General features: G+C 33.4%; 1 protein-coding gene across 3 annotated transcripts in view; it reads right to left on the bottom strand.

Annotated features, from left to right (window-relative positions):
* LOC114087984 (signal recognition particle subunit SRP54) overlaps positions 1 to 24561 on the bottom strand; it is a 60205-nt gene that overhangs the window by 31747 nt on the left and 3897 nt on the right. For 2 of the 3 annotated variants that reach the window (XM_034636839.2, XM_027929516.3), the window contains exons 2-11: positions 17739 to 17849; positions 14530 to 14621; positions 13408 to 13492; positions 9069 to 9173; positions 8002 to 8068; positions 7863 to 7920; positions 5228 to 5378; positions 3998 to 4146; positions 3189 to 3289; positions 2604 to 2690 (exon numbers count right to left, since the gene is read on the bottom strand). In XM_034636839.2, coding sequence (XP_034492730.1) covers positions 2604 to 2690; positions 3189 to 3289; positions 3998 to 4146; positions 5228 to 5378; positions 7863 to 7920; positions 8002 to 8068; positions 9069 to 9173; positions 13408 to 13492; positions 14530 to 14621; positions 17739 to 17816 — 973 coding nt within the window. In that variant the 5' untranslated portion in view covers positions 17817 to 17849. Of the gene's footprint in view, positions 1 to 2603; positions 2691 to 3188; positions 3290 to 3997; positions 4147 to 5227; positions 5379 to 7862; positions 7921 to 8001; positions 8069 to 9068; positions 9174 to 13407; positions 13493 to 14529; positions 14622 to 17738; positions 17850 to 21957; positions 22045 to 24561 lie in introns of those variants that run through there. The other variant, XM_027929517.3, reaches the window with a different exon arrangement.

Genomic DNA, 24561 nt, shown 5'->3' with positions numbered 1-24561 from the left:
TCCTTAAATAGCATAGCACAGCTGTTCATGAACAGAAAATGAGTAATCTGTGGATGAACTACTAATCAGCAATAAAAAAAAAAAACAAATAACCACATGAATAACTACTGAAAATATTATGCCTGGTCAAAGATTTCAAAAGGACATATTCTAGAATTTCTAAAATATAAACTGTTACTGGGATAAAACAGCAAAATATCTAGGGTAATGGAAATGGTCTGTTTCTTCATGGGGTGTGGGTTACTATGCATTTGAAAAATTAAAAAAATAAAAGATGGAATGGTAACCTTAGGATATGAGCATTTCATTGTATGTAAATTAACTTCAATTTTAAAAAGAGAGAGGGAATGAGGAAAAGAACAAAGATTATTTTCTATTTACAATTTTTTTTTTTTAAAGGTTACAGCAGATAGCCAGAAACACAGAGTTAAAACAGTGGAAGAGGAGGGCTAGCATTGTGGCTCAGCAGTAGAGCATCCACATAGCACGTGCAACACCCTGGGTTCGATCCTCAGCACCACATATAAATATTAAATAAAGGTACTGTGTCCAACTACAACTAAAAAATAAATTTTAAAAAATAGTGGAAGAGAAGATAGAGCTCAAATATCTACGTGGCCATTTATAAATAAATTACTACTGAAGCTATCTATATAGGAAATCCAACACCATGGAACTCAAATGAAAAGTTTAAAATAGAAAAGGCAGATACACTGTCAAATATTAGGAACCAAGGACTATGAGGAAAATCACCACTACATTTGGAAAGGATCCTTGGTGGCCTCAGAAATGAGTAGGATTTTAGGAACAGAAATAAAAATATAGAGAAATAAGAAAAGAACCAGGAGACAGAAAGTACCACCCAATTTGGAAGTGGTACATACAAGCAGTGCTAAAGTCATTAAGATATAGGGAGGTAGGAGAGAAAATCAGGCAATTAAGAATAAATTCATCTTATCAATATTTACTGAAGACCTTACTACGTGCCAGACATTGAAATAGGTACTGTGAACATAAAAGATGAAGAACACAGCCATGAACTCTACCTTCACCTTCAAGCAAAGAAATCAGATATCATGAGGAATAACAAAATCAATTATAGGGTGCAATGAAAACAAACATTAAAAGGTTCTAACTTAGTCTAGAGATCAGATAAAATATCCTTGAAGAGGGACTTAAGGAGAGATCTGAAATTTGAGCACAAGTTAACCAGCCTGGCTAGGGAAAAAGAGGGTAAAGAAAAGAAGAAGAGAGGATGTATTTAATAGGACTAGCAAAGGCAAGTCCCACACACAGAATGCAAAGTACAATGGTGCCAAAACATGACTTGGACAATAGGAAGTCACTAAAGGATTCTATGAAGAGCAAAAATAGAATCATATTTCCATTTCTGAAACATCTTTTTTCAACAGTATAATAACAGATCAAATGGAAAGACTCTGAAAAGCTGGAAAACTTAAAATAAGCAATCAAGGTAAGAGATTAACTAGCATATTTGCAGGGTAGCTGGATAAAATGGAGATACACAGGAAACAGAATCACTAGGACTAGTTAGTTGACTGACAAGGAAAGCGGGGAGCAGCGCAACAAAGAATAAAAAATAATAACACCACCCAAGTTTCTGACTCTGGCAACAAGACAAATGATGTTAAAGAGTCATTAATGATAACAATGAAGTAGGAGGTTGAGATGAGAAGATGATGATATGTTTATTGTGAAGTGTCTGTGTAATATCCAAGAATGGTCTAGTAAACATACAGTTTAACAGGTTTAAAGCTGCAGAGAAAGAAGATAGTCTAAGATGATTCCTGCAAAACACCAATAATTAAAAAGAGTACCTGACAAGATGAACAAAATGGAGCAAAGAGGCTTCAGAAAAGTATATAGCCATGGGACTTAATTCAAGAGAAAAGATCATTTGAAAAAAAACTAGAATGGTCAATAATAATATGTTGAGTGCTTATGACATGTGGGACATTTCACATCCATCAGTTAATGTAATCTTCACAACCATATATGGTAGTATAATGTAATTCTTACAGATAAGGAAATTGAGGCTAAGTAGTTAGAAAAAGTTACACAGCTAAAAACAGATCAGAGATACAAATCCAAGTATGTTATACCAAGAATGTTAAGCTCTTAATTGCAGTCTTATACTTCTCCACAGGAGTGGTCTGTCATGTGGAGTGAAGACAGAGTTTGTGTTTGTGTATTTAATCTTTTTTTAAATTCCTTTTTGTATATTTTATAATACTTTACATACATACATACACACACACACACACGAAGAAAACAAATATTTTTAGAAGAAAACAAACGGAAAAGCATGTTCTAACTCACTTTTCATCTATTTTTCTTCATGAAAGCCTTGATTTTAATCTTAAGGTAATTTGATTACAAGACAATAAAAAAATACTAGATTTTATAACTGCTCATATGCCTAAGAATTAAAATGATTTATATATAAATCATTAAAACAATAAACACTTCAAGAACTGACTCTAATAACATGTATTATCATTTCAAATGAATTACAGTAGATTTATCAAAAAGAAATCAAGGATAGATGTCTGAGATCAAATGCTTTTTTGCTACTCATATACCATGTTTCAACTTCTCTATGAGTGCTTCATTGTCATCCAGCTTCAACTCGTTAACTTTATCTATCAGTCCTTCAATGTCACCCATTCCTATAAGACCCAGAATAGAAAAATTAACAATTGACAGTATAACTAGATTCACATCATGCAAAACATATTCACATATATAATAACCTTGCAAGGTTAGGTATTCTTAATACATTTTACAAGTGAGAAAACTGAACTAGAAAAGTTAAATAGCAATAAAGAGGAGTCACAGCAGGGATTCTGGGTGGGGCTTAACTCCAAATTCCATGCTTTCTAATTATGTCACCTTCAGATGTTATTTTTTTTTAACATTACAACAACTACATATTTTTATATTGTACTCTAAAACTTTGCCAAAAGAACTTTACACCTAATCTCACTTTACCACTGTAGCCACAAGAAGTAGATAAATATCACCCTTGTTTTACAGGTGAAGAAGGTAAGTTACAGCAGGAAATGATTTTCTGAAACTGGTCAGGGAAGACAGTATTAAAATCCTAATCCGTTCTAAAGAAGTATTATTTCTCATAGATTTTTTTATATCCCCATGACTATACGTACCCAGAAGTTTGCTGATGAAAGGTTGTGTTTTAAAAGGCTCAAAGTCATCTATGTGTTCCCCTGTGCCAATGAAAATAATTGGACTTTTTGTGGCAGCAACTCTGCACAGAAAAAATATAAAATAAGCTCAAAAAAGAAAACAAATTTTCAGATTATCAAAGCCAAATAGAAAAGTCCAAACATTCAAACTTCTTTTTACTAGTTAAAACAAAACTATATCTAAGAGATTCCAAAATTCTGTTTCTATTTAAATTTCTTATAGACCATATTAGGTCCACAATTAGAATATATTTTAAAATATAAATAAATTCATAAATACAGTGTTATGGTTTAGTAGAAGGGTCCCCCAAAAGCTCATGTATGAGACAACACAAGAATTTTCAGAGGTGAAAAGATTAAATTATGTATAACCTAATCAGTGGATTAATCCATTGGTATGGATTAATTGGATAGTAACTATAAGCAGATAGGGTGTGGCTGGAGGAAGTAGGTCACTGGGGGCGTCCTTTGGGGTTTATTTTTTTGTCCATAGTGAGCCGAGCTCTGTTTCCTGGTTGTCATGTCCTGAATTGCTTTCCTCCATCATACTATTCTGCCATTATGCTCTACCTCACCTTGGGCCCAGAGCTATGGAGTTGGCCAATAATGGACTGAATCTCTAAAAGTGTGAGACAAAATAAACTTCCTCATCTACACTGTTCTTATCAGTTCTTTGGATCACGTGACCAAAAACCTGACTAAAACACACACACACACACAAATACATATCACCTAAGCTGAACACATGGAAAGGTATAAATGATACTTACGCACTGAGTGCACCACCTCCTTTTGCATGACCATCAAGTTTTGTCACTATTACTGAGGCTACATCTACTTTATCTTTAAAAGCCTTAGCTTGGGCTTCACAAGCCTGACCAATGGAGGCATCCATCACATAAACAATATTATCAGGTTGCTAGAAAGTTTAAATAGAAAAGAAAAATATTTTTACTGATCTCAAGCAAATTTCATCATTAAAAACTATAGAATATCTACTATAAATAGTTATTCAAGCAATGAATATTTGTTGAGAGAGTATATAAATTAGGGTAGCATCTGGGTTCTGAAGACAAAGAGGCAGATAAGAAAATCATCCTTATGGTATAAGGGAGATATGATATGGTAGGCATCCTTAGGTAGGGCAGTCAGAAAAAGCCTTTCTAAAGGTTAATGTTTGAAGTGAGGCCTAAACAAAGAAGATCTGAAGAATGGCATTCTAGGCAAAGAAATACCAAAAAAAAAAAAAAACCAAAAAATTTATAACATGAAGAGTGTATACTGAAATCAAATGAATAAAATAGACTCCTTCCCTTAGATCTGTTCAACGTGGTCAAAATAACAGAGTTAAAAAGAAACATATCAGCACTAACTACTAGTTAGCAAAGAATTCCAACAACCCAATGGCAAAAACCAATTCCTACTATATGCTACAAGGATCTATAAAATGCCGCTTCTCCTTGAGTTATTTCCATTATTTCTATCACAATTTAAAAACATTAAATGGTGATTAATCATTTTAACATGTATTTTCATTATTTTTTTTTTTGAGAGAGAGAGAGAGAATTTCAATATTTATTTTTTAGTTTTCGGCGGACATAACATCTTTGTTTGTATGTGGTGCTGAGGATCGAACCTGAGCCGCACACACGCCAGGCGAGCGCGCTACCGCCTGAGCCACATACCCAGCCCTTAACATGTATTTTCATTTTTAAAAAATTTCAAACTTCACCTAAAATATCATTTCTAATTGAATTTAAATAACTTATAGAAAGGAAATGCAATATATATTAAAGGTTAATTCTTTAATTTTTCTATACTAGAGAAGAAAAATGATGAGATAAAGTCATTATCACACAGATTAAGGTGCCCAAAAACAGAAAGAAATTACTTGGAATTTGATTATAGTCAAGGAGTTATTTGTACTGACCATAAATTCAATTAGGTTTTTAAATTAACTAAAAAGTCCTTTAAATGGTGTTCCATGGAAAATTACTTACTATAGCATTAGCAACTTGAAGCATTTCTTCAAACAATGAATCTTCTTGTTTGTGGCGGCCACTTGTATCAACAATAATAATTTCAAAATTTTCATTTTTGAACTTCTCCACTCCTTCAGAAGCAATGATAACAGGATCCATTTCTGTATAGCTATTTAATATCAACAAATGATTTAACAATCACAAGAGTAAAACTTCCAAATACTACTGATTTGGAAACTGGTAGTCAATCTTTAATATATTCTGAAAAAGTCAAAGTGATCACAATTTCAATTTAGCAAATTAAATTTCTATTAAGTATTAAACACAGAAATCTTCTTAGAGCAGCATGAAGCACTCATCCAACTTGTCAACTACAAAGCCTGTATGATTGCATGCCTTTTCTCAATGAGCTGTTTCCTTAAAAATTTTTATGTCATCTTCTTTTTTTTTTGGTACTGGGGATTGAACTCAGGGGAACTCGACCACTGAGCCACAGCTCCAGCCCTATTTTGTATTTTGTTTAAAGACAGGGTCTTACTGAGTTACTTAGTGCCTTGCTTTTGCTGAGGCTGGCTGTGAACTCACAATCCTCCTGCCTCACCCTCCCAAGTCAGTGGGATTACAGCATATGCCACCGGGCTGGCTAATATCTTCTTTAATAATTGAACTCATGTTACAAAGTATTTCATACTTGCTTTTCTATTTAACACCCTTCTGTAGCCATTTCATAAAACCATTAAACTTTCTTGTAAAACATAATTTTTAGGTTATCCAAAATACACCATGAGATAGCTATGCTTTCATTTATTAAATAAATAAATGCCCTACTGTTGAACAACTGAGATTTTTCCAGCTCCCTTTTTTTTTTGATACTGATTAAACTCAGAGGTGCTTTACCACTGAGTTACATCCCAAGACTCCCCTTTTTGTTTTTTGGTTTTGCTTTTGAGTCAAGATCTTACAAAGTTGCTTAGGGCTTCTCACTAAGTTGCTGAGGCTGGCCTCAAACTTGCAATCTTTCTGCCTCAGCCTCCTGAGTTGCTAGGACTACAGGTATGAAACCACAACACCTGGCTTCCAACTTCTTGTTATTAAAAACATAGCCAACAAGAATAGTACATAAATGTTTCTGTGAAACTATGTTAAGACAGGCTCTTACAAGTCAAATTTGTGTCAAATGATATAATCACTTAGACTTTTTTTTTTTCCCCCCCATGCCGAGGATCAAACCCAGGGCCTTATGCGAGGCAAGCACTCTACCAACTGAGCTATATCCCCAGCCCATCATTTAGGCTTTTGGCTTGTTAAAAGAAAAATATCCTCCACAGGAATTTAATCTCATCCCTTTTCGCCATATTTTCATAATCCTGGGAGGAAAAGTATTTTTCAACTTGAAAATCAATTATTGAAATCACATTTTAACATGGATTCTTCTGATTCATGGCAACCATTATACAGACTAGTACTGTCAAAAGAAAATATATGTAAGGTTTTAAAAAACTGATTTCATCTAAATTAAGAACAATAAAATCAGAGCTACAGTGTGTGACAGTACACACTGTAATCTGACTCAGGAGGCTGAGACAAGAGGATATAAATTCAAGGCCAACCTCAGCAACTTAGTGAGACCCTGTCTCAAAAAATATAAATAAGCACTAAGGATGTAGCTCTGTGGTAGATACCCTCTGGGTTCAATCTCCAGTACTGCAATCAATCAATCAATCAATCAATAACAAATTTAGGGAGGAATACCCTTACTAAGAAGATATGTGTGACTGAAGGGTGTGTGTGTGGTAATGGGAATTAAACCCAGTTCCTTGAGCATGCTAGGCAAATGCTCTACCTTTTTTTTTTTTTAATGCTCTACTTTTTTAGTTTATTTTGAGTCAGGGTCTCATGAATTTCCCAGGCTGTCCTAGCACTTGCAATCCTACCTCAGCCTCTAGAGTAGCTGGGATTATAGGTATACATCACTGTATTCAGATGAAATGGATTTTTGTGTTTTTAAAAAAAAAAGGCTGACCTTTATTTTTACTTTTTTGAGGTACTGGGAGCTGAGCCCAAAGGCATTCTACCACTAAGCTAATGACCTTTTTTATTTTTAATTATGAGACAAAGGGTTCTCCCTAAATTTCTGAGGCTGGCCTTGAATTTGTGATCCTCCTGCTTCAGCCTCCCAAAAAGTACCTAGGATTACAGATATGTACCTCCACACTCACTTCTAACATTCCTCTTTAGTCTGTTTGAAATTATTCAATGAAAAAAATTAAGAAGTCTCCTAAATAAGTCCTAAATTCAATCTAGACTCCATTTTTTAATCATACTAACATGTACTGACTACCTAACTGAACACTATATAAAGTGAGAAATAGCAACGATCAGAATCTCTACCTGAGATAATCTGAGATTATAACCATTTTAATGGTTTCTTGTGAGAAACCATTTCAGGATAACCAAACACAAATGTTTGAAAATGATATGCTAAATATTTTGTATTTTGTTTTAATTGTGGTGCTGGGGATTGAACCTTGGGCCTTATACACCATAAGCAAGTACTCTACTACTGAGCTTTGATTCCAGTCCTAAATATTTTTAAATGAAAAAGTTAGACAAGATGAGGTATGAGTATTAAAAAAAAAAAATAGTAACCTACCTTCCATAGAATGGAATTCTTGCTTTGGTAGCATTCTGTTTTAGTTGGTCAAAAGCCCCTAAAAAATAAAAGAGTAAATTAATCCTCAAACTTGAAAATAAAGATTACACAAAACAGTTTTTAAATTTTAACCCAGTACCTGCTCTAAATGTGTCTGCACATATCAAACAGGTCTTCCAACCTTTCCTCTGGTAATAATATGCTAACTGGGAAAAGAAGATTTTAAAAATGTAATTTCATAAGACATAACAAATTACACAGAATTTCTTCTATTTATATTCATTCATCTAATGATTAAAGTTAAACTGCTTATAATTCTCCTGAATATAATATTATTAAAGATTTTTGAGTACTACAAATTTGCTAAGAACAGTTTAAATTCTAATTGTCATATAGTTGCATTCAAAGGATATAAAATGAAAAAGCAGCAATCAGTCTTCATTAAAAATGTTAACTACTGGGCTGGGGCTTTAGCTCAGTGGTAGACTGTGCTTGCCTAGCACGAGTGAGGCTCTGGGTTGAATCCTCAGCACCCCATAAAAATAAATAAATAAAATAAAGGTATTGTGTCCATCTACAACTAAAAAATACTTTTAAAAATGTTAACTACTTACCATTTGCAAAGGGAAAAAAATATTTACTATTAATGTTAATTTACTTTTTAAAAAAATCTAATAATAATATAATCCTCTAAAAAAATCCTCCTTTTTCCTCCCTAAATATAGCATGGTTGCAGCCTGTGACAAAAAAAAAAAAAAAAATCTGATAACAACACTTAGGCACCCAATTCTATAAAGTAAGGGGTAGTATAATGAATTAAAAGTTAGTATAAGGATATACAAAGTAAAGATCTATATTATATAGGATGGGACACTGAAAAGGGAGTCTTAAGTCATAGGAGATAAGGTATACACTACCCTTGTTCTCCACTTCAAAAATCATATACTCAAGCCCTTAAAAGACAGAATGCTTCTTTTTTTCCCATCAAAAAATAATGCTGGCATAGTTATATATAAATCTAATGTTCTGATAGACAATGGAATTCTTTCTCCTTATGTTACAAAAAATCATCGAAAAAACATAATGGATATAGCAACTAACACAAAATTGTAAAGCAGCATTATATAGCTGGGCTTTCACATAAAATTTGATTTATACGAATATATCTTCTATAGGAACTTTTTTGTTAAAGAAAGTGTAATTTACCTTTGAACATGTTGTTGTTTTACCACTCCCTTGCAATCCAACAAACATAATCACATTCTGTTTTCCTTTTGTGGGCGTCCATGCTTTAACTCCAGGGTCTACAAGCTACATACCAAATATAAAATAAAAATAAAATCAAGTTAACATATGCTTACATTCAAAATTCTTCTCCCTAGAACTTGTAAATAATGTAAGGATATTTTCATATAAAAGTCACCATAATATTTCTAATATCACTTTACTACTCCCCTTTACACATAAAGAATGAAATTTAAGAATATAACATGCATTGGAGGGCTGGGGCTGTAGCTCAGTGGCAAAGTGCTTGACTAGCATGTGTAAGGCACTGGGTTCATCCTTAACACCATATAAAAATAAATAAAATAAAGGCATTCTGTCCATCTGTAACTACAAAAAAAAAATTTTTTTAAAGAATATAACATGTATTATGAAGTCATAATCAAGCTTTTACTACCAAACCAATACAGAGGTAAGAATCTCAAAATGTTTTTTAGAACAAGCTCAAGTATGAAGTAAAATATGAGACCACGTTTGACCCAAAGGAGTAAATCACCACTGCAGAAATATAATACAAAAATATGTGTGCAGGTCACGTGTGAATTTTTAAATTTCTGTAGGGGTGACATTAAAAAGTAAAACTAATTTTTATATTTTATTTAACCTAAATATAATCAAAATTTCATCATTTCAACATGTAACCTATATCTATTTAAGGGGATAATTTACATTTCCTTTCCCATACTGTTTTTCAAATCTAGTGTGTATTTTATACATAAAGCTGATCTCAGTTTAGACTAGTCACATGACACATTCTCAATAAGGAGAGGCTGACATATTAGAGAGTTCCTGTATACACCTTGACAAATATTTATATAAAGCAAAATTACAAATAACATGTCAAAGACTTTCTGTCAAATGTTAAGTTCTCCAACGCCAAAGATCTTTTACCAAGTTATTACATACAGAAGGCTAATAAAAAATAATCACCAATGTTATAATGAATCATTGGAAAAGGAAAGGTCATATATGGAAGAAAAGTCCTTAAGCTAACAAGCATGATGCATTTAAGTTCATTCAAAATAATCTAATTAGGAGTCAGTCGTTTGGAGCTTAAAATACTTATCTCTATATAATGATAAATCCACAGTACTAGTTCATGTCCTAGACCAGAGGTTGGCAAATGAATAAATAAAGTTCTAATGGGACAAAGCTATGTCCATTATTTACTACTTTTGTGTTTCAAAAGCAGAACTCAATAGTTACAATAGAGACCATGAGGTCCACAATGCCTAAATCTTTAGGAGAAAGTCAGCTAAGCCCATCTTAAACAATATCATCAAAGTTATATAATCCTTCTAAACACCAAAAAAAAAACAACAACAAATAACCCAATCAATAAATGGGCCAAGAACCTGAGAGACACTTCTCAGAATATGATGTACCATCAGTCAACAAATACATGAAAAACTGTTTATCATCACTAGCAATTAGAAAAATGCAAATCAAAACACTCTAAGATTTCATCTCACTCCAGTCAGAATGGCAGCTATTATGCATACAATAATTGTTGGCGAAGATGTGGGGAAAAAGGCACACTAATACATTGCTGGTGGGACTGCAAATTGGTGCAGCCAATATGGAAAGCAGTATGGAGATTCCTTGGAAAACTTGGAATGAAACCACCATTTGACCCAGCTATCTCTCTCCTTGCTCTATAACTCAAAGGACTTATAAACAGCACACTACAAGGTTATATAATCCGTATTATACCTTTATTTCAAAGAGAAAAAAAAAAAAAACATATGTTCTTATTCCTTTCCCAGGCATCAACTTGGCCTTGCACAAACTTCTAAAAAGGGCAGAATCTATCTTAAAACATAAATCCAGGCTGGGGTTGTGGCTCAGTGGTAGAGTGCTCACCTAGCATATGTGAGGCACTGGGTTCAATCCTCAGCATCACATAAAAATAAACAAAATAAAAATATTGTGTCAATCTACAACTAAAAAAAAATTTTAAAAAAACATAAATCCTTTCCAGTTCTACCTAGATCCTTTCAGTATGGTGATGCTGAATGATTCTCTATACCTCTTGGCAGAGGTATAGAGAATCATTCAGCTCTCTATGGACTCCTTATTTGGAACATATATTTTACTGAATAATTATTTATAAATCTACACTTCTCTTCCTCCCACCTTTTAGAACAAAAGTCTTCAACTTTTCTGTCTGAGAACTCCTTTATAATCACAGCAGTTTGTAAGGGTTAGCTGCAATCTGGAATCTGAAATCATGTAAACTTTCATACTGTTACATTAAAATCTATTATTTTATCTTGCACTTTGCGTAGGTCTTATACTAGTACATGATTTGTAACATTGTTCATTGAAATACTGGTTCCCTGAGTTACATAAATCTTTCATTATTGACACATTTCACTGTATAATGTCAAAAACTTCATTAATGTCAACACTGGTTTTCTCAGAAGAGTAAGTACTATCAAACTCAGGGTAAAGATACAAGTTCCTAGTTTATGTATGAAAGCTCAAATTTCATTACTAGCCATATTTTGTTAGTTACTTCCTTAAAGTCACAAGTTTACTACACTTTAGAAAAAATGTATGCCAAATACCTGTGTGAATAACTATACTTTATATGTCTACTATTCATTTATGTAAAAACATGCTTTCATAAAGAGAATAATGAAATTTCAGTATGCGACAGCAGGATTTCATGCATACTTTCCATTTCATCACACAAAATCTTAAAAAAATATATCTACAGGGCTGGTAGAGCGCTTGCCTAGCATGTGTGAGTTCATCTCAACAACACATTAAAAAATAAAGACATTGTGTCCATCTACAACTAAAAATATTTTTAAAAATACATTTATAGTCAAGGATCAATATTTAATACAATTAATAATTTCTATTATTTCAGCAAGGATATTCTTAAGTGAAAAAGCACTTTCTTTTTTTACTCCAAGTATTTGGTAGTAAAGAGTACAATGACTAATAGTATAGTTTGGTGTTACTTCCTTAACTCATCAAAGAGATTGTAAATTTTGCTTCAACTGTAAATTAATATGAAGTGAACAAATTCTTTAACTCTTTTAATCCTGACTTTCTTTCTCTCTTTTAATTAATAAAGCAAGTGGATCAAACTGAATGACACAGCCATCCGAGATAACAGGACTTTTCCAAAATACCTATCAGCATTGGTACCAAAAGAGTAAATGAAAATATTCATATATATTGAAGAATAAAACAGTAAACCACTAGCAGACATCTACTGCTCTAAGGAAAAAAAAAAAAAAAACTATTTTACAGTTCCTTTTTTACCCATTAATAGACACACATTTTTTCAAAGCTCTAAAATTTTCACCATAATTTGTGTAACAGTAGCAGCAATAACAGCTCTAAGGCAAGCTACAGTTAAAAGGATATATTTACTACTTGAAAAAAATTTTTTTCACTAATTCAAAATTGCTCATAATCTAACTAAGAGCTGAGAAACTTATCTTTTCAAAGGGAATTATTTTCATGAAGAACAGTATAGAAAAGTATACCTTCTGGTATGACTTTCGTACACAAGACTAGGACCATCCTAGACAATACTTGATATTAAAAGAGACTTAGGCTCTTCTATCAATTAGTCTGTAGTGAAGTGTTACTCTTTGCAACTCAACTTTGGCTTCCCTCTTGAACCAAACCCCAGAATTGGGGATTACATCCAGGGGCACCCTACCACTGTGCTACATCTCCAGCAACTTTTCATTTTTCAACAGAGTTTCACTAAGTTGCCAAGGCTGGCCTCAAACTTGCAATCCTGACTCAGCTACCCAAGCAGCTAAGATCACAATACTAGCTTTTTAAAATATATACTCAGAATTCTGTACTTAGTAAAGTCTATAATAAAAATAGACCACCTTAGAAAAGTTAGTAATTTTTCAGTTTTTTTTTTGTTTTTGTTTTTGTTTTTTTTTTGTGTGTGTGTGTGTGTGGTACCAGGGATTGAACCACGGGCACTTAATCCCTGAACCACATCCCCAGCTTGTTTTATATTTTATTTAGAGACAGGGTCTTGCTTAGAGCCTTGCTAAGTTGCTGACGCTGGCTTTGAACTCACAATCCTCCTGCCTCGGGCTCCTGAGCCACTGAGATTAGAGGTATGCCCCACCACACCCAGCCAGTTAATATTTTAACATAGATGATTCCATAAAATTTTAATAGAAAGAATTCTGAAATAGTATTCATTTATAGTGCTAGCATGCTTTTACCCCCTGAGTCTAAAGAAACATAGCAGTCTTGACAGAATTTTTACCTTCACGAGTTCTTTAAAGACAGCATGTTGAATCATTTTCCTTTTGTTAAGACCAGATGCCATTTCTTCAAGATCAATAGCAGACCTTCATGATGATGGTGTTTGGGACAGCAAAGAGAAAAGTCAGATAAGGCATTCTAAAAAAATCTTCTATCTCACAGAATTTAAGAATATTCAATCATTCATCTTAATAGTTTTCTAACTAAAATGCATATAATTACTATAGACTACACCATCAAGAACTATACCATAAAGTATTAGATGCAAGGCTTTCAGTTAAAAGTATAAATATTAATTTGCTCTCAAAGGACTACAAAATACTACTTATTTATCTTGCAGCTTATGATTTTATACATCCTTATAAGAGAAAACATGACTAACAACTTCCTCTAATGCTAAATGCTTAAATACTACAAATTCTAAGTTTACTCCCAGGCTGGACAAAGCAGAAAAAAGAGATGTGCTAAGCTAGAATTCAAGCAGTTAATGTAGGTGCCTAAATTGTTCCATGGGTCCTGCCCAGTCCATGCCTCCTCCAATGAACACAATAACCAAACCACACACATTACTCCTTCAATCAAATATGAACAAAGATATCATATAAAGGAGAACCAAAGAGAATAATATTCACCAATAATGAATAAGCTTGGTTAATGTCATCTTAACCCTGAAGAATATAAAATCGCACCACTTTTCTATAAAGAATCTGAATTGTTCAAAGGCTTTTATATTAAAATATCTTATATATCCAAATAAATATGAATACATCCAAGTAAAGGAATAACAAAATAAAAAAGACTATAATTAAAATGAAAGTTACACATGGCTTTTTCTTTTTTTATTTTGTTTTTGTTGTGCTGGGGATTGAACCCAGGGCCTTATGCATGCAAAGCAAGCACTCTACCAACAGAGCTATATCCCAGCCCATGCTTTGTTCTTTGAACCATCATTATGAAAACATATGTCCATGCAGTTTTCTAACAAATAAGCTCTATACTATTCCAGTGCCATTTAGCAGACATGTTTCATAATAAAGCTAAAAAGCCAACCTTTCCAATTGCTCCCCATCCCAGTAAACTATACTTAGTTTTATCTGTTTTATATCTAACCAATTCAACTTACTTAACATTTTCTCTTAGTTGCTTCACTAGTTTAATATTAACATCCGCTTCTAATAATGCTGTACATACTTCTTTTAGCATAGCATTTAATACCTGAAAATAAATAAATAAAATTTTAAAGCACTCAGTGTACCATTTCAAATACATAAAAACAATAGTTAATCAGTTATCCTATGTCACTATAGCCAAATAAAGATAACACCACACTATTAGAGGAAAGATTTTTTTTTTGTGGCGGGGGAAATACTGGGGATTGAACCCCAGGGCATTTTACCATTGAGCTACATGCTAGGCCTTTTAATTTTTTAATTTTGAGACAGAGTCTTATTAAGTTGTTTAGGCTGTACTTCAATTTGTGATCTTCATTTGTGCCACCAGCAAGAGAAAGTTTTTCAGTTAGTTTTGGAGAGAAAATACTATTGAATGTCCAATCCTTTTGTCAAAATAAGATAACCCCATTTAGTTCTACATACCAAATATTTAATCACCATAATTTTATCCTATATTAAAGTCATGAACAATATAAACAATATTCAAGCTAAAGGAAGTTTCTATACAACAGATGTTGCCATTTATGTGTTTTTGTGTGTGTGTGTCACTGAAGAGCTCTGATAATGATAAATAGTGGCATATATTCACAAAATTTGCTTTTCTTAAATGGACTATCATAGAGGAAAATGTGATAGAAGAAAATTACCCAGTCTAACTATTTCCACTCAGATAAGAGGAATAAAATTGCAAAGGAAATTATCCTCCTCTAATAATTCACTATCACCATACATCTGCAGAATTATGAGGCACTGTATTTAAGAGATCATAAACTATAACATCTTAAAATGAAGTTTAGCCATACACATACACACACACACACACACACACACACACACACACACTTATAAAACAGAATATAAGCTCCACAAGCAAAGGAATTTTAATCTTATTTACACACTATTTTATCCTTGGTACCAGCAAACCTGTCTGAAAAAATGAAGGCCTTAAATACTTCCTGAATGAATTCTCTCCTTCCCTTCACTTAATTTGCCCTATAGAGGGTTATCAAGTTTTTCTTTTCTTCATTAAAGGGGTCTGATAAAACTGGACTTGATTTTTCATTAGGGGGATTTTTCCCTATTAACCTGCTAGCAAAATAATACAGGAACAGAAAAGCTGCTAATTCAAGAAATAGATGCTGTTCCATTTCCAACAAGCAATTCTCAGGTTTCCTTTTTCTTACTATTAATAAAAAGAGAATAAGGGCTACAATATTTTCAACAGGGAAAACTGTTTGTAAAGCTATTGTTTTATTTATTCTGGATTATAAGACTAAATAATGCTTTAAGTTATGATTTATTTAATACAAATTATTAGAAAACCCTACATAGGAATTGGAGGGGCAGGCAGGATTCTACTCTGGTTTGTCCAATAAACAAACATGTGAAACCAACTTTCTGTTTCTATTAAATGAGAGGCTGGACTATGTGATCTCTAAGATAGTCACAAAATTATTTACTTCCAATAGTTTGCTAAAGTGTTGATAAAAAAAAATAACAATATAAAGATACTTTCTTAAGTATTAGGGATCAAACCCAGGGGCACTTTACCATTGACCTATATCTCCACGTCTTTTTATTTTTTCTTAATTTTGAAAAAGGGTCTTACTAAGTTGTTGAGGCTGGCCTCAAACTTGGCAATCCTCCTGCCTCAGCCTCCTGAGTCACTGGAATTACAGGCATGCACCCCTTAACCTATTTAGAAAGTTTTTTTGGTTTTTGTTTTTTTGGTTTTTCTGGTATTCAGGATTCAACCCAGGGGCACTTAACCACTAAACCATATCCCCAGAGCTTTTTAAATTTTATGTAGAGACAGGTTCTTGCTGAGTTGCTAAATTGCTAAGGATAGCTTTGAACTCACACTCCTTTGCCTTAGCCTCCCAAGCCACTGGGATTATAGGCGTGCCCCATCACACCTGGCTTTACTTTTAATCTATTAGCTCATATAGTCTTTAAAATTATTTTGTAAAGTAAATGCTATTTTCCCATTTTATATATTAAGGAATATGAAAGTTGATGTACCCAAATTCACATTGCACAGCTACTGAAAATGGCTGAAGTGGGACTCTAATCAAGGTCTTCTAACACGAAATTCAGTACTGTTTCCATTATTACTACATAATAATAAGTATACTTGTAGACTATAATCATCTCTTTTCAATTAATAAGCCATAAAGATAAGTAGGATAAAAAGAAAAAGAAAAAATATAGTATCTTAAAACATTAAAACCAGGAAGAGAGGTATTTCAGACATGCTATAAGGAGTTATAAAATCTCTAAAAAAGTGAATAAGGATTTCAGAGAAAATAAAGAAACCAAGAAAAAAATGCTAGCCTTTTATAAGAAAAATGTTAATTAAAAGTCACTGAGAAAAATCAGAAAAGCACATACATAAGCAAAGAAAGAAGCAGAATAGCCAAGCCCAGTGGACACCTGTAATCCCATCTGCTTGGGAGGCTGAAGGAGGAGAATCAAGAGTTCAAAGCCAGCCTCAGCAACAGCAAGGTGCTAAGCAACTTAGTAAGACCCTGTCACTAAACAAAATTCAAAATAGGCCTGAGGATGTGGCTCAGTGGTTGAGTGCTCCTGAGTTCAATCCCAGGTGGGAAGAAAGATGAAGGAAGGAAGAAAGAAGCAGAGTTTTAGGTCTACATCAATATGGAAAGCAAAAGTACATTTCCAAATTTAAGTCAATTTCAAAATATGTTCTTTTTTACATGTAAGTTAAGGTCATTTTTGTTTAAGTTCTGTATAGAAAGATGAAACAACAGTAGGACAATTGATTTCTTGATGAAAAATACTATTTACTATTATCAAGCTATAGGGGTTTTTTGTTGTTTTTTGTTTGTTTCTGTTTTTTTATAATATTGGTGATTGAACCAAGAGCATTTTACCACTGAGCTACATGCCCAGTTTATTTATTTATTTAGAGGCAGGGTTCTCACTAAGTTGCACAGGCTGGTTTCAAACTTGTGATTCTCCTCATTCAACCTCCCAAATCACTAGGACTCAAATCACTGCACTAGGTTTGGCTATAAATTTTTATCTACAAGCATTGAATCTACATCAAAATAAATATAAACACAGATTATAAAAATCCAGTTCCCCAATGCTAGTGAAGATGCACAATCATATATATCTCACATAATGTTTTACATACCTCTTCATTGATAATGGTGGCATTGCTCAATGAGCGTAATGCTGATGTTATTTTTCTTCCAAGGTCTGCTAGAACCATCTTGAAGACTTTAAGATGTGCTTATGAGGAACTCTAAAAATAAGAATACATGAAATAAAAAGAAGCAATTTTATTTCTCCATGACTGACAACTTCTAAAGAATAATATTTAAGTTCAAATTAAAATATTGAAATGTTTAATTACTGTAATTTCAGTTTCTTCAACCTACACCTTTAATACACTTACGTTCAAAAAATCAAAATGTCACTTTGTTAGGATGCCTTATGTTTAAATATCTAATTAGAATCTTGGATATGAATCAGCAAATTTAACATGTCAATCTGAGGAAGTAATGACATGATCACAAATTAAATACATACTTGTGAATATGAACAACTAAATGTACTATGTACATTTTTAAATTAAAAGAGCAAGAAAAAGAAGTGAAATCTCCAGAAATACTGCCTATTTTCCCAAATTATAAGTCTTTGAACTACTTTGATTCTTGTTCCTAAGCCAAAAGAATTAAATTATCATTTAACTTTTCTAGCACAAAGTAAAGCAACTGTTGAGCCATTAACTATGTGACAGGCAATGTACTAAAGGATTCCACGTAAATTATTTATTATTTCATTTCATTCTTCCAATCCCAAGGAAAAAGATATATTATTATCCCTCTTCCCATTTTAAAGCTGTTCCTTATTCCCCCACTCTAAAATAACCTCAAACATCCTTTCCAGTTGTAAAACATCATCATCTTATAAAGTATACAGATATATCTACTACATGTAAGAATGTAAGAACTTACAGATGGTAAAAGAGCAAATATGAATTGTACTTCCTGCCTTCAAGATGCTAGATGGTAAGACAAGGCACATGAATGAAGAACAAAATAAATACTAAGAGAGAATTTCTCCTCACTACAAATTAGGATATCAGCTTTTTCCTGTCTTCAAAATGAAACACTGGCCCTTCTAGATCTCAAGCCTGCTAGCCTTTGGACTAGAAATACATATTTGGCCCTCCTAGGTCTCCAGCTTGCCAACTCATCCTGCAGATCTTGGGACTTCTCAGCTTCCAAAATTGCCTGAGCCAATTCCCTATAACATCTATTATCACCACCACTCCACCTCACCCCCGCCTCCCACCAACACACAGCACCTATTGGTTCCGTTTCTCTAGAGAACCCTGGCAAATTACAGTGAAGTAATGGCTCGAAACTAGCAACAGAGACTAAGGTGAACTGTAAATGATCAACTCTATAAAAATCCAAAAGAAGAAAAAACATTTTAGTCTAAGGGTTTATTGGAATTTGGTACTGAAATACAGGTAGATTTGGATAAACAGAGAGGGGGAACAAAAGGGAATTTGAGAAGCATGGAATGGCATAACCAGAAATGAAGACCTGGGAGTCTGGAACATATTTGCATTCTGCTTAATGATTACTGAGCTTTATTTGGGGGACAGTAAAAATATTCTGGTCAGGACAGAAGGTTACATAGGAAATTAAGGTTGTAAAACAAGGCTGTGAAACCTACGTTTACAAGATGTCAATTGTCCAATATAAGCAATATTAATAAAAACATTAAGTGTTCAAAACAATTGTTTTGGTAAACCTTGGAAGATAATCTAGTCTAATTTAGTGAACTAAGATTATTCATACTTGATGTCATCAACAGAGGGAATAGCAGATTAAAATTGGAATAAAATAGCTGACTCATTCACCACAGAGAGTAGATAGGTGAGGCAAGTCAAGAGACAGGAAGGGAAAATGCACTCTAGAGCCTAACATAGCAAAGAGATATCCCAGACTGAGCTCTGAATTATACATTACACTTCCACTCAAAACTTAAGTAATTTAGAAATTAAAAACAATTCCCATCAACACTTCATGAAATTGAAAAAAAAATATGCTTACCCCATTTTATAATTACATGGTTGTTTAAACTGAAAGGAATTCTACTTCATGGGAAAATCCAGCATTTATTTCTTATACCATATTCATTAATCTATGTAATAATCAATTCTTAAGTAAATATTCTTAATGGAAGAAATAAGATCAGATGTTTCAATTCATCTCCTTTACCACTGTTACCAGGAGTAATATAATCCTATTGATGACACCACAATTAACTTCTTTGGAGATCATGTCATAAAAGATCACCATTTAAAAAAGCTAACTGCCCATATTATTACTTTTTTCTTTTTCCTTTTTTTTTTAAACTAGAGATTGAACCTAGGGGGTGCTTCACCACAAAGCTATATCCCCAGATGCTTCCCCCACCCTTTTTGGAAGCAGGGTCTTGCTAAATTGCAGAAGCTGGCCTGGAACTTGCAAATCTCCTGCCTCAGCCTCCCAAGTAGCTGGGATTAAAGGCATGAGCCACTGAACCTGGCTAACTATCCATATTAAATGTCTCTTTCAAACTAAAAAATTTCTTTGTGACATTTAGCAGAATATTTTAAAATACTTCTCATTATAAAAACCTGCACACTTCAATAGAATAAGAATACCTAATAATATCTTTCACCCAGTGTTTTCTCCACAACTACCAAAGATCTGTTTCTGAAAAGTCTAGTGTCTAAACTTTAATTCTGCTTAAAATTTCAATAATTTCCCATTGCATACAAAGGTAAAGTCCTCAAAATGAACTGTAAGGCATCCTCAAATATGTACATACACACCTTTCACTTTAATCATACCACTTTGCTGTGGCTATTTTCACCTTAGGGTTGTAGTACTAGCTGGCAGGCTCTTTCTGATCTAATCACTTATTTAAACTGTAACTCCTCCTCCCTTTATTTTTCCTATTATCAACTTATATATGATTTATTTATATTACGTGTGGTCTATAGTCCCCCTACTGAAATGTAAGCTGCACGAGGCAGGAATTTTTGACTCTTTTGCTGTCTCCTGTGATCTCACTGCTTTACCTATCCTCAATCCTTAATGACAATGAACTTTATGAATGAATGAAATATTTAATGTAATTGGGAAAGAGCAAGACTAGGGACCAAAGTTATGAAAAGCATTACAAATAACTCTTTTTAAATTCTTTTTTATATGGTTCTGAGGATCGAACCCAATGCGTCTCACACATGCTAGGTGAGCACTCTACCACTGAGCCACAACCCCAGCCTTACAAATAACTCTTAAAGGCCACTAAAATACACTAATACAGATAACAAGTCAAAAGACATTCAATGATCTAAGTAACTGACATTGTACATTTAATAGTCATTTGTCATTATTTATTATAACTTTTCAAAATTTCCTCCATGCATTTCCAATAAGATACTTAAAAATTAACTATTCCTTGTTCTAAAATGCACACTAAAAGCAAAATACTTTTTGTTGTCGTTAATATCTAAAACTAAATAGTTGGAGCAATTTACAACTCAAAAACTCATTCAAAATTCTCTTGGCTAATTAAAAAAAAATTATAGATGTTACCTATAAATTTTTAATGCTAGAATTTCACACAAAAAATGGATTTAAATTGGGGATTTTAGAATAGCAAGTAATTACTATATAGTACTTCTTAGGATTTAAAACCTATTATCTCATACCACCCTCTTAACAATTTTGAAATAAGCAGTTTAAGAAACAGAACAGTCATCTCCCTACCAAAAAATCCAATATGATTCTCTATAGCCTTTAGTTACACAGCCTAAAGTTCTAGAACATAAATAATGCTTTAACCAATAGGGTCAAATACCCTGGTGGCAAATTCAAGGGACAAATTTTGCTGCTATGTTATAAAAGAAAAAAAATCATATTTTGAATTTTTTTTTCTTTTTTGGGCAGAGTACTGGGGATTGAACCCAGGGTGCTTTTCCATAGAGATGCATCCCCACCCCTTTTTATTTTGAGACAAGGTCTCACTAAGTTACTTAGGACCTCACTTAAGTTGCTAATGCTGGCCTCAAACCTGTGATCCTCCTGCCTCAGCCTCTTGAGTCGCTTGGGATAGGCAAGCACCGCTGCACCTGGCTATGTTCCTCTTCATGGAAGAGTAACTGCCATGTCCAGAAAGAGCTGAAAAGTACCACTATGATCAGTATTGTACAAGTACTGATCTTGGCCCAAGTCACAGATTCTTCTAATAGGAGGCTGACTAGGAGTGAGTCAATGACAGAAACAGGCTCAAGTCTGGGATTCCCTAAGTAAGGCAATCTCACGGCCAAGTATCCTACTTACCTGCTCAATGTGAAGTACTGGAAAGAGCATGGGCTTTGGAGTCTGACAGACTTGGTTTCAAATCCCAGCTCTGTTACATAATGGCTGTGTTACTTTGGGCAAGTTACTTAATCTCTCTGAGCCTCACTTTCCTCACCTGCAAATGGAGATAATACCATTATCAAGGTAGTTTACCCTGCACAGCTGTTGTGAGGACTAAATGAGATAGTATGTATAAAACTGTCTGAGGGTGCCTAGAATATTAACTATTTACTTCTATTCTTTCTTGAATGATATCAAGTAGCTCTCCCTATATCATCCAAAGTGTAAGCTAGAAATTTTTGAACTGCCTACTAAAGTGCCTGTCCCATTATGGAGGAACCACTGGAGTCTTTTATATTTAGTAAAAGATTTTAGCGCCAATTTTACATTTAGTACCTAGTTGTCATTCAATAAGAGTTACAATGTCAAAAAAGCCACCTTTCTCTACATAAACAATTATAAATATATCTTGCCAGAACCTTGCCGGATCTGAGACCATACAGACACAAATGTTTAGAAATTTCAAATCCTATCACAACAAAACCCTTAAGTTCTTCTAATCCCTTGAGAAAAACTAACTTTTAAAATCAATTTAAGACTCAGGAATTAAATATATAAATTATTTTCATAAACATTCTTCTACATAGTATATTTCTCTAAACTAGTCAAAAGCTTATAACCAATATTTGTTTACCTGACTGTAAAAATAAAAGTATTTTAAAAATTCTACAAATTATATGTATTCAGAGTCTAGAACCACAGAAAAGAAAATTTAGTGAAAAATATAGCTGTAGGTAATTTTTATGTTTTTATTAGTGCATTGTTGCTAATATGGGGTTTGTTTTGACATAATCATACATCATGGAATATAATTTGCCCATTTCAGTCCTCAGTACCTCTCCCTTCCTTCCTTCCCCCTGCTTCCCCTTCTTCTCTCCAGTGGCTCTCCCCCCATCTATTTATTGATTTTACATATTAGTGCCTTATATGTATACATGAAGGTGGAAGTCACTGTAGTACATTCACACATGCCCACAGCACCTATCAGAATTTTACCTGATAAAAGTTAAATCTACTTATTCCTCCAAGGAAATAATTCACCTTTATGTTTTATAATTATAAGAGGATTCATGTTCATTATAAAAATTCAAATATTAACAGCAATATAAGATAGAAAATTTAATTCCTCTAATCCTATCCACTCCCATCCCTGGTAACAACAAATAATAATATGCTGTATATCCCTACAGATTTTATTTTCTAGGCACATAATTTAGGTAAGTTTTCACAAAATTATGGTTTGGGGAGAAGCAGAGAAGGAAGCAGAAATGAGAGAAGTTCTTTTCTAAAATATGCTTGATAGTGCTAAAATATGCTTTAATGAAAAAAGCACACTACAAAATATATACAGGAATTATATATTACAGTTCATTTTGTGAAAAACAGGGCCACAAAAAATAAACTCAAAAAAATATCTAAAACAGAACACTACCCTTATCAAGGAATCATAAATCAAAATTATAAGATATCATTTTATACTTACTAGGATAGCTATATCTTTTTTTTTTTTTTTTTTTTTTTTCCTGTGGCAGGGGTACTGAGGATTGAACTCAGGGACACTCAACCACTGAGCTATTTCTCCAGCCCTATTTTGTATTTTATTTAGAAACAGGGTCTCACTGAGTTGCTAAGCACTTCAATGATGCTGAGACTGGCTTTGAATTCGCAATTCTCTTGTCTCAGCCTCCCCAGCCGCTGGGATTACAGGCGTGCGCCACAGCCGCCCGGCTAGGACAGCTATAATCAAAAAAACAAAACACATGTAGGCACGGATGTAGAGAAATCAGAACCTTCATACACTGCTCATGGCAAAGTGGTACAGTTTTTTAGGAAACACTTGGCAATTCCTCAAAATGTTAAACACAGCACTCCTATATCCATATCCAAGAGAAAGGAATACACATCCAAATAAAAACTTTTTACGTGAATGGTCTTAGCAGCATTATTCATAATAGTCAAAAAGTGGAAACAGTTGGGCACAGTGGTGCACACCTTTAATCACTACTCAGGAGGCTGAGACAACAGGATTGCAAGTTTTAGGCTAACCTCAATGACTTAGCAAGACCTTGTTTCAAAATAGGATTCAAAGAATGGAATATCAATAGGCAATAAAAAGAAATGCAGTATTGCATACATACAACATGTATGAATCTTGAAAATGTGCTAAAAGAAAGAAGTCAGTCACGAAAAACTATATTTCATTTATACAAAATAATCAGGGGCTGGGGTTGTATCTCAATGGCAGAGTGCTTACCTAGCATGTAGGAGGCACTGAGTTCTATCCTCAGCACCACATAAAAATAAATAAAATAGGGGCTGGGGTTGTGGCTCAGTGGTAGAGCGCTTGCCTAGCACATTCGGGGCCCTGGGTTCAACCCTCAGCACCACATAAAAATGAATAAAACAAGGTATTGTGTCCAACTACAACTAATAAATAGATAAATAAATATTTTAAAATAAATAAATAAATAATGGAATATGTCCATCTACAACTAAAAATATATTTTAAAAATGTTCAGAATA

Source organism: Marmota flaviventris, chromosome 2, assembly GCF_047511675.1.
Source record: "Marmota flaviventris isolate mMarFla1 chromosome 2, mMarFla1.hap1, whole genome shotgun sequence".
NCBI lineage: Eukaryota > Metazoa > Chordata > Mammalia > Rodentia > Sciuridae > Marmota > Marmota flaviventris.
Note: the sequence above shows the minus strand (reverse complement) of the source record. Positions and strands in the feature narration are given on the sequence as shown.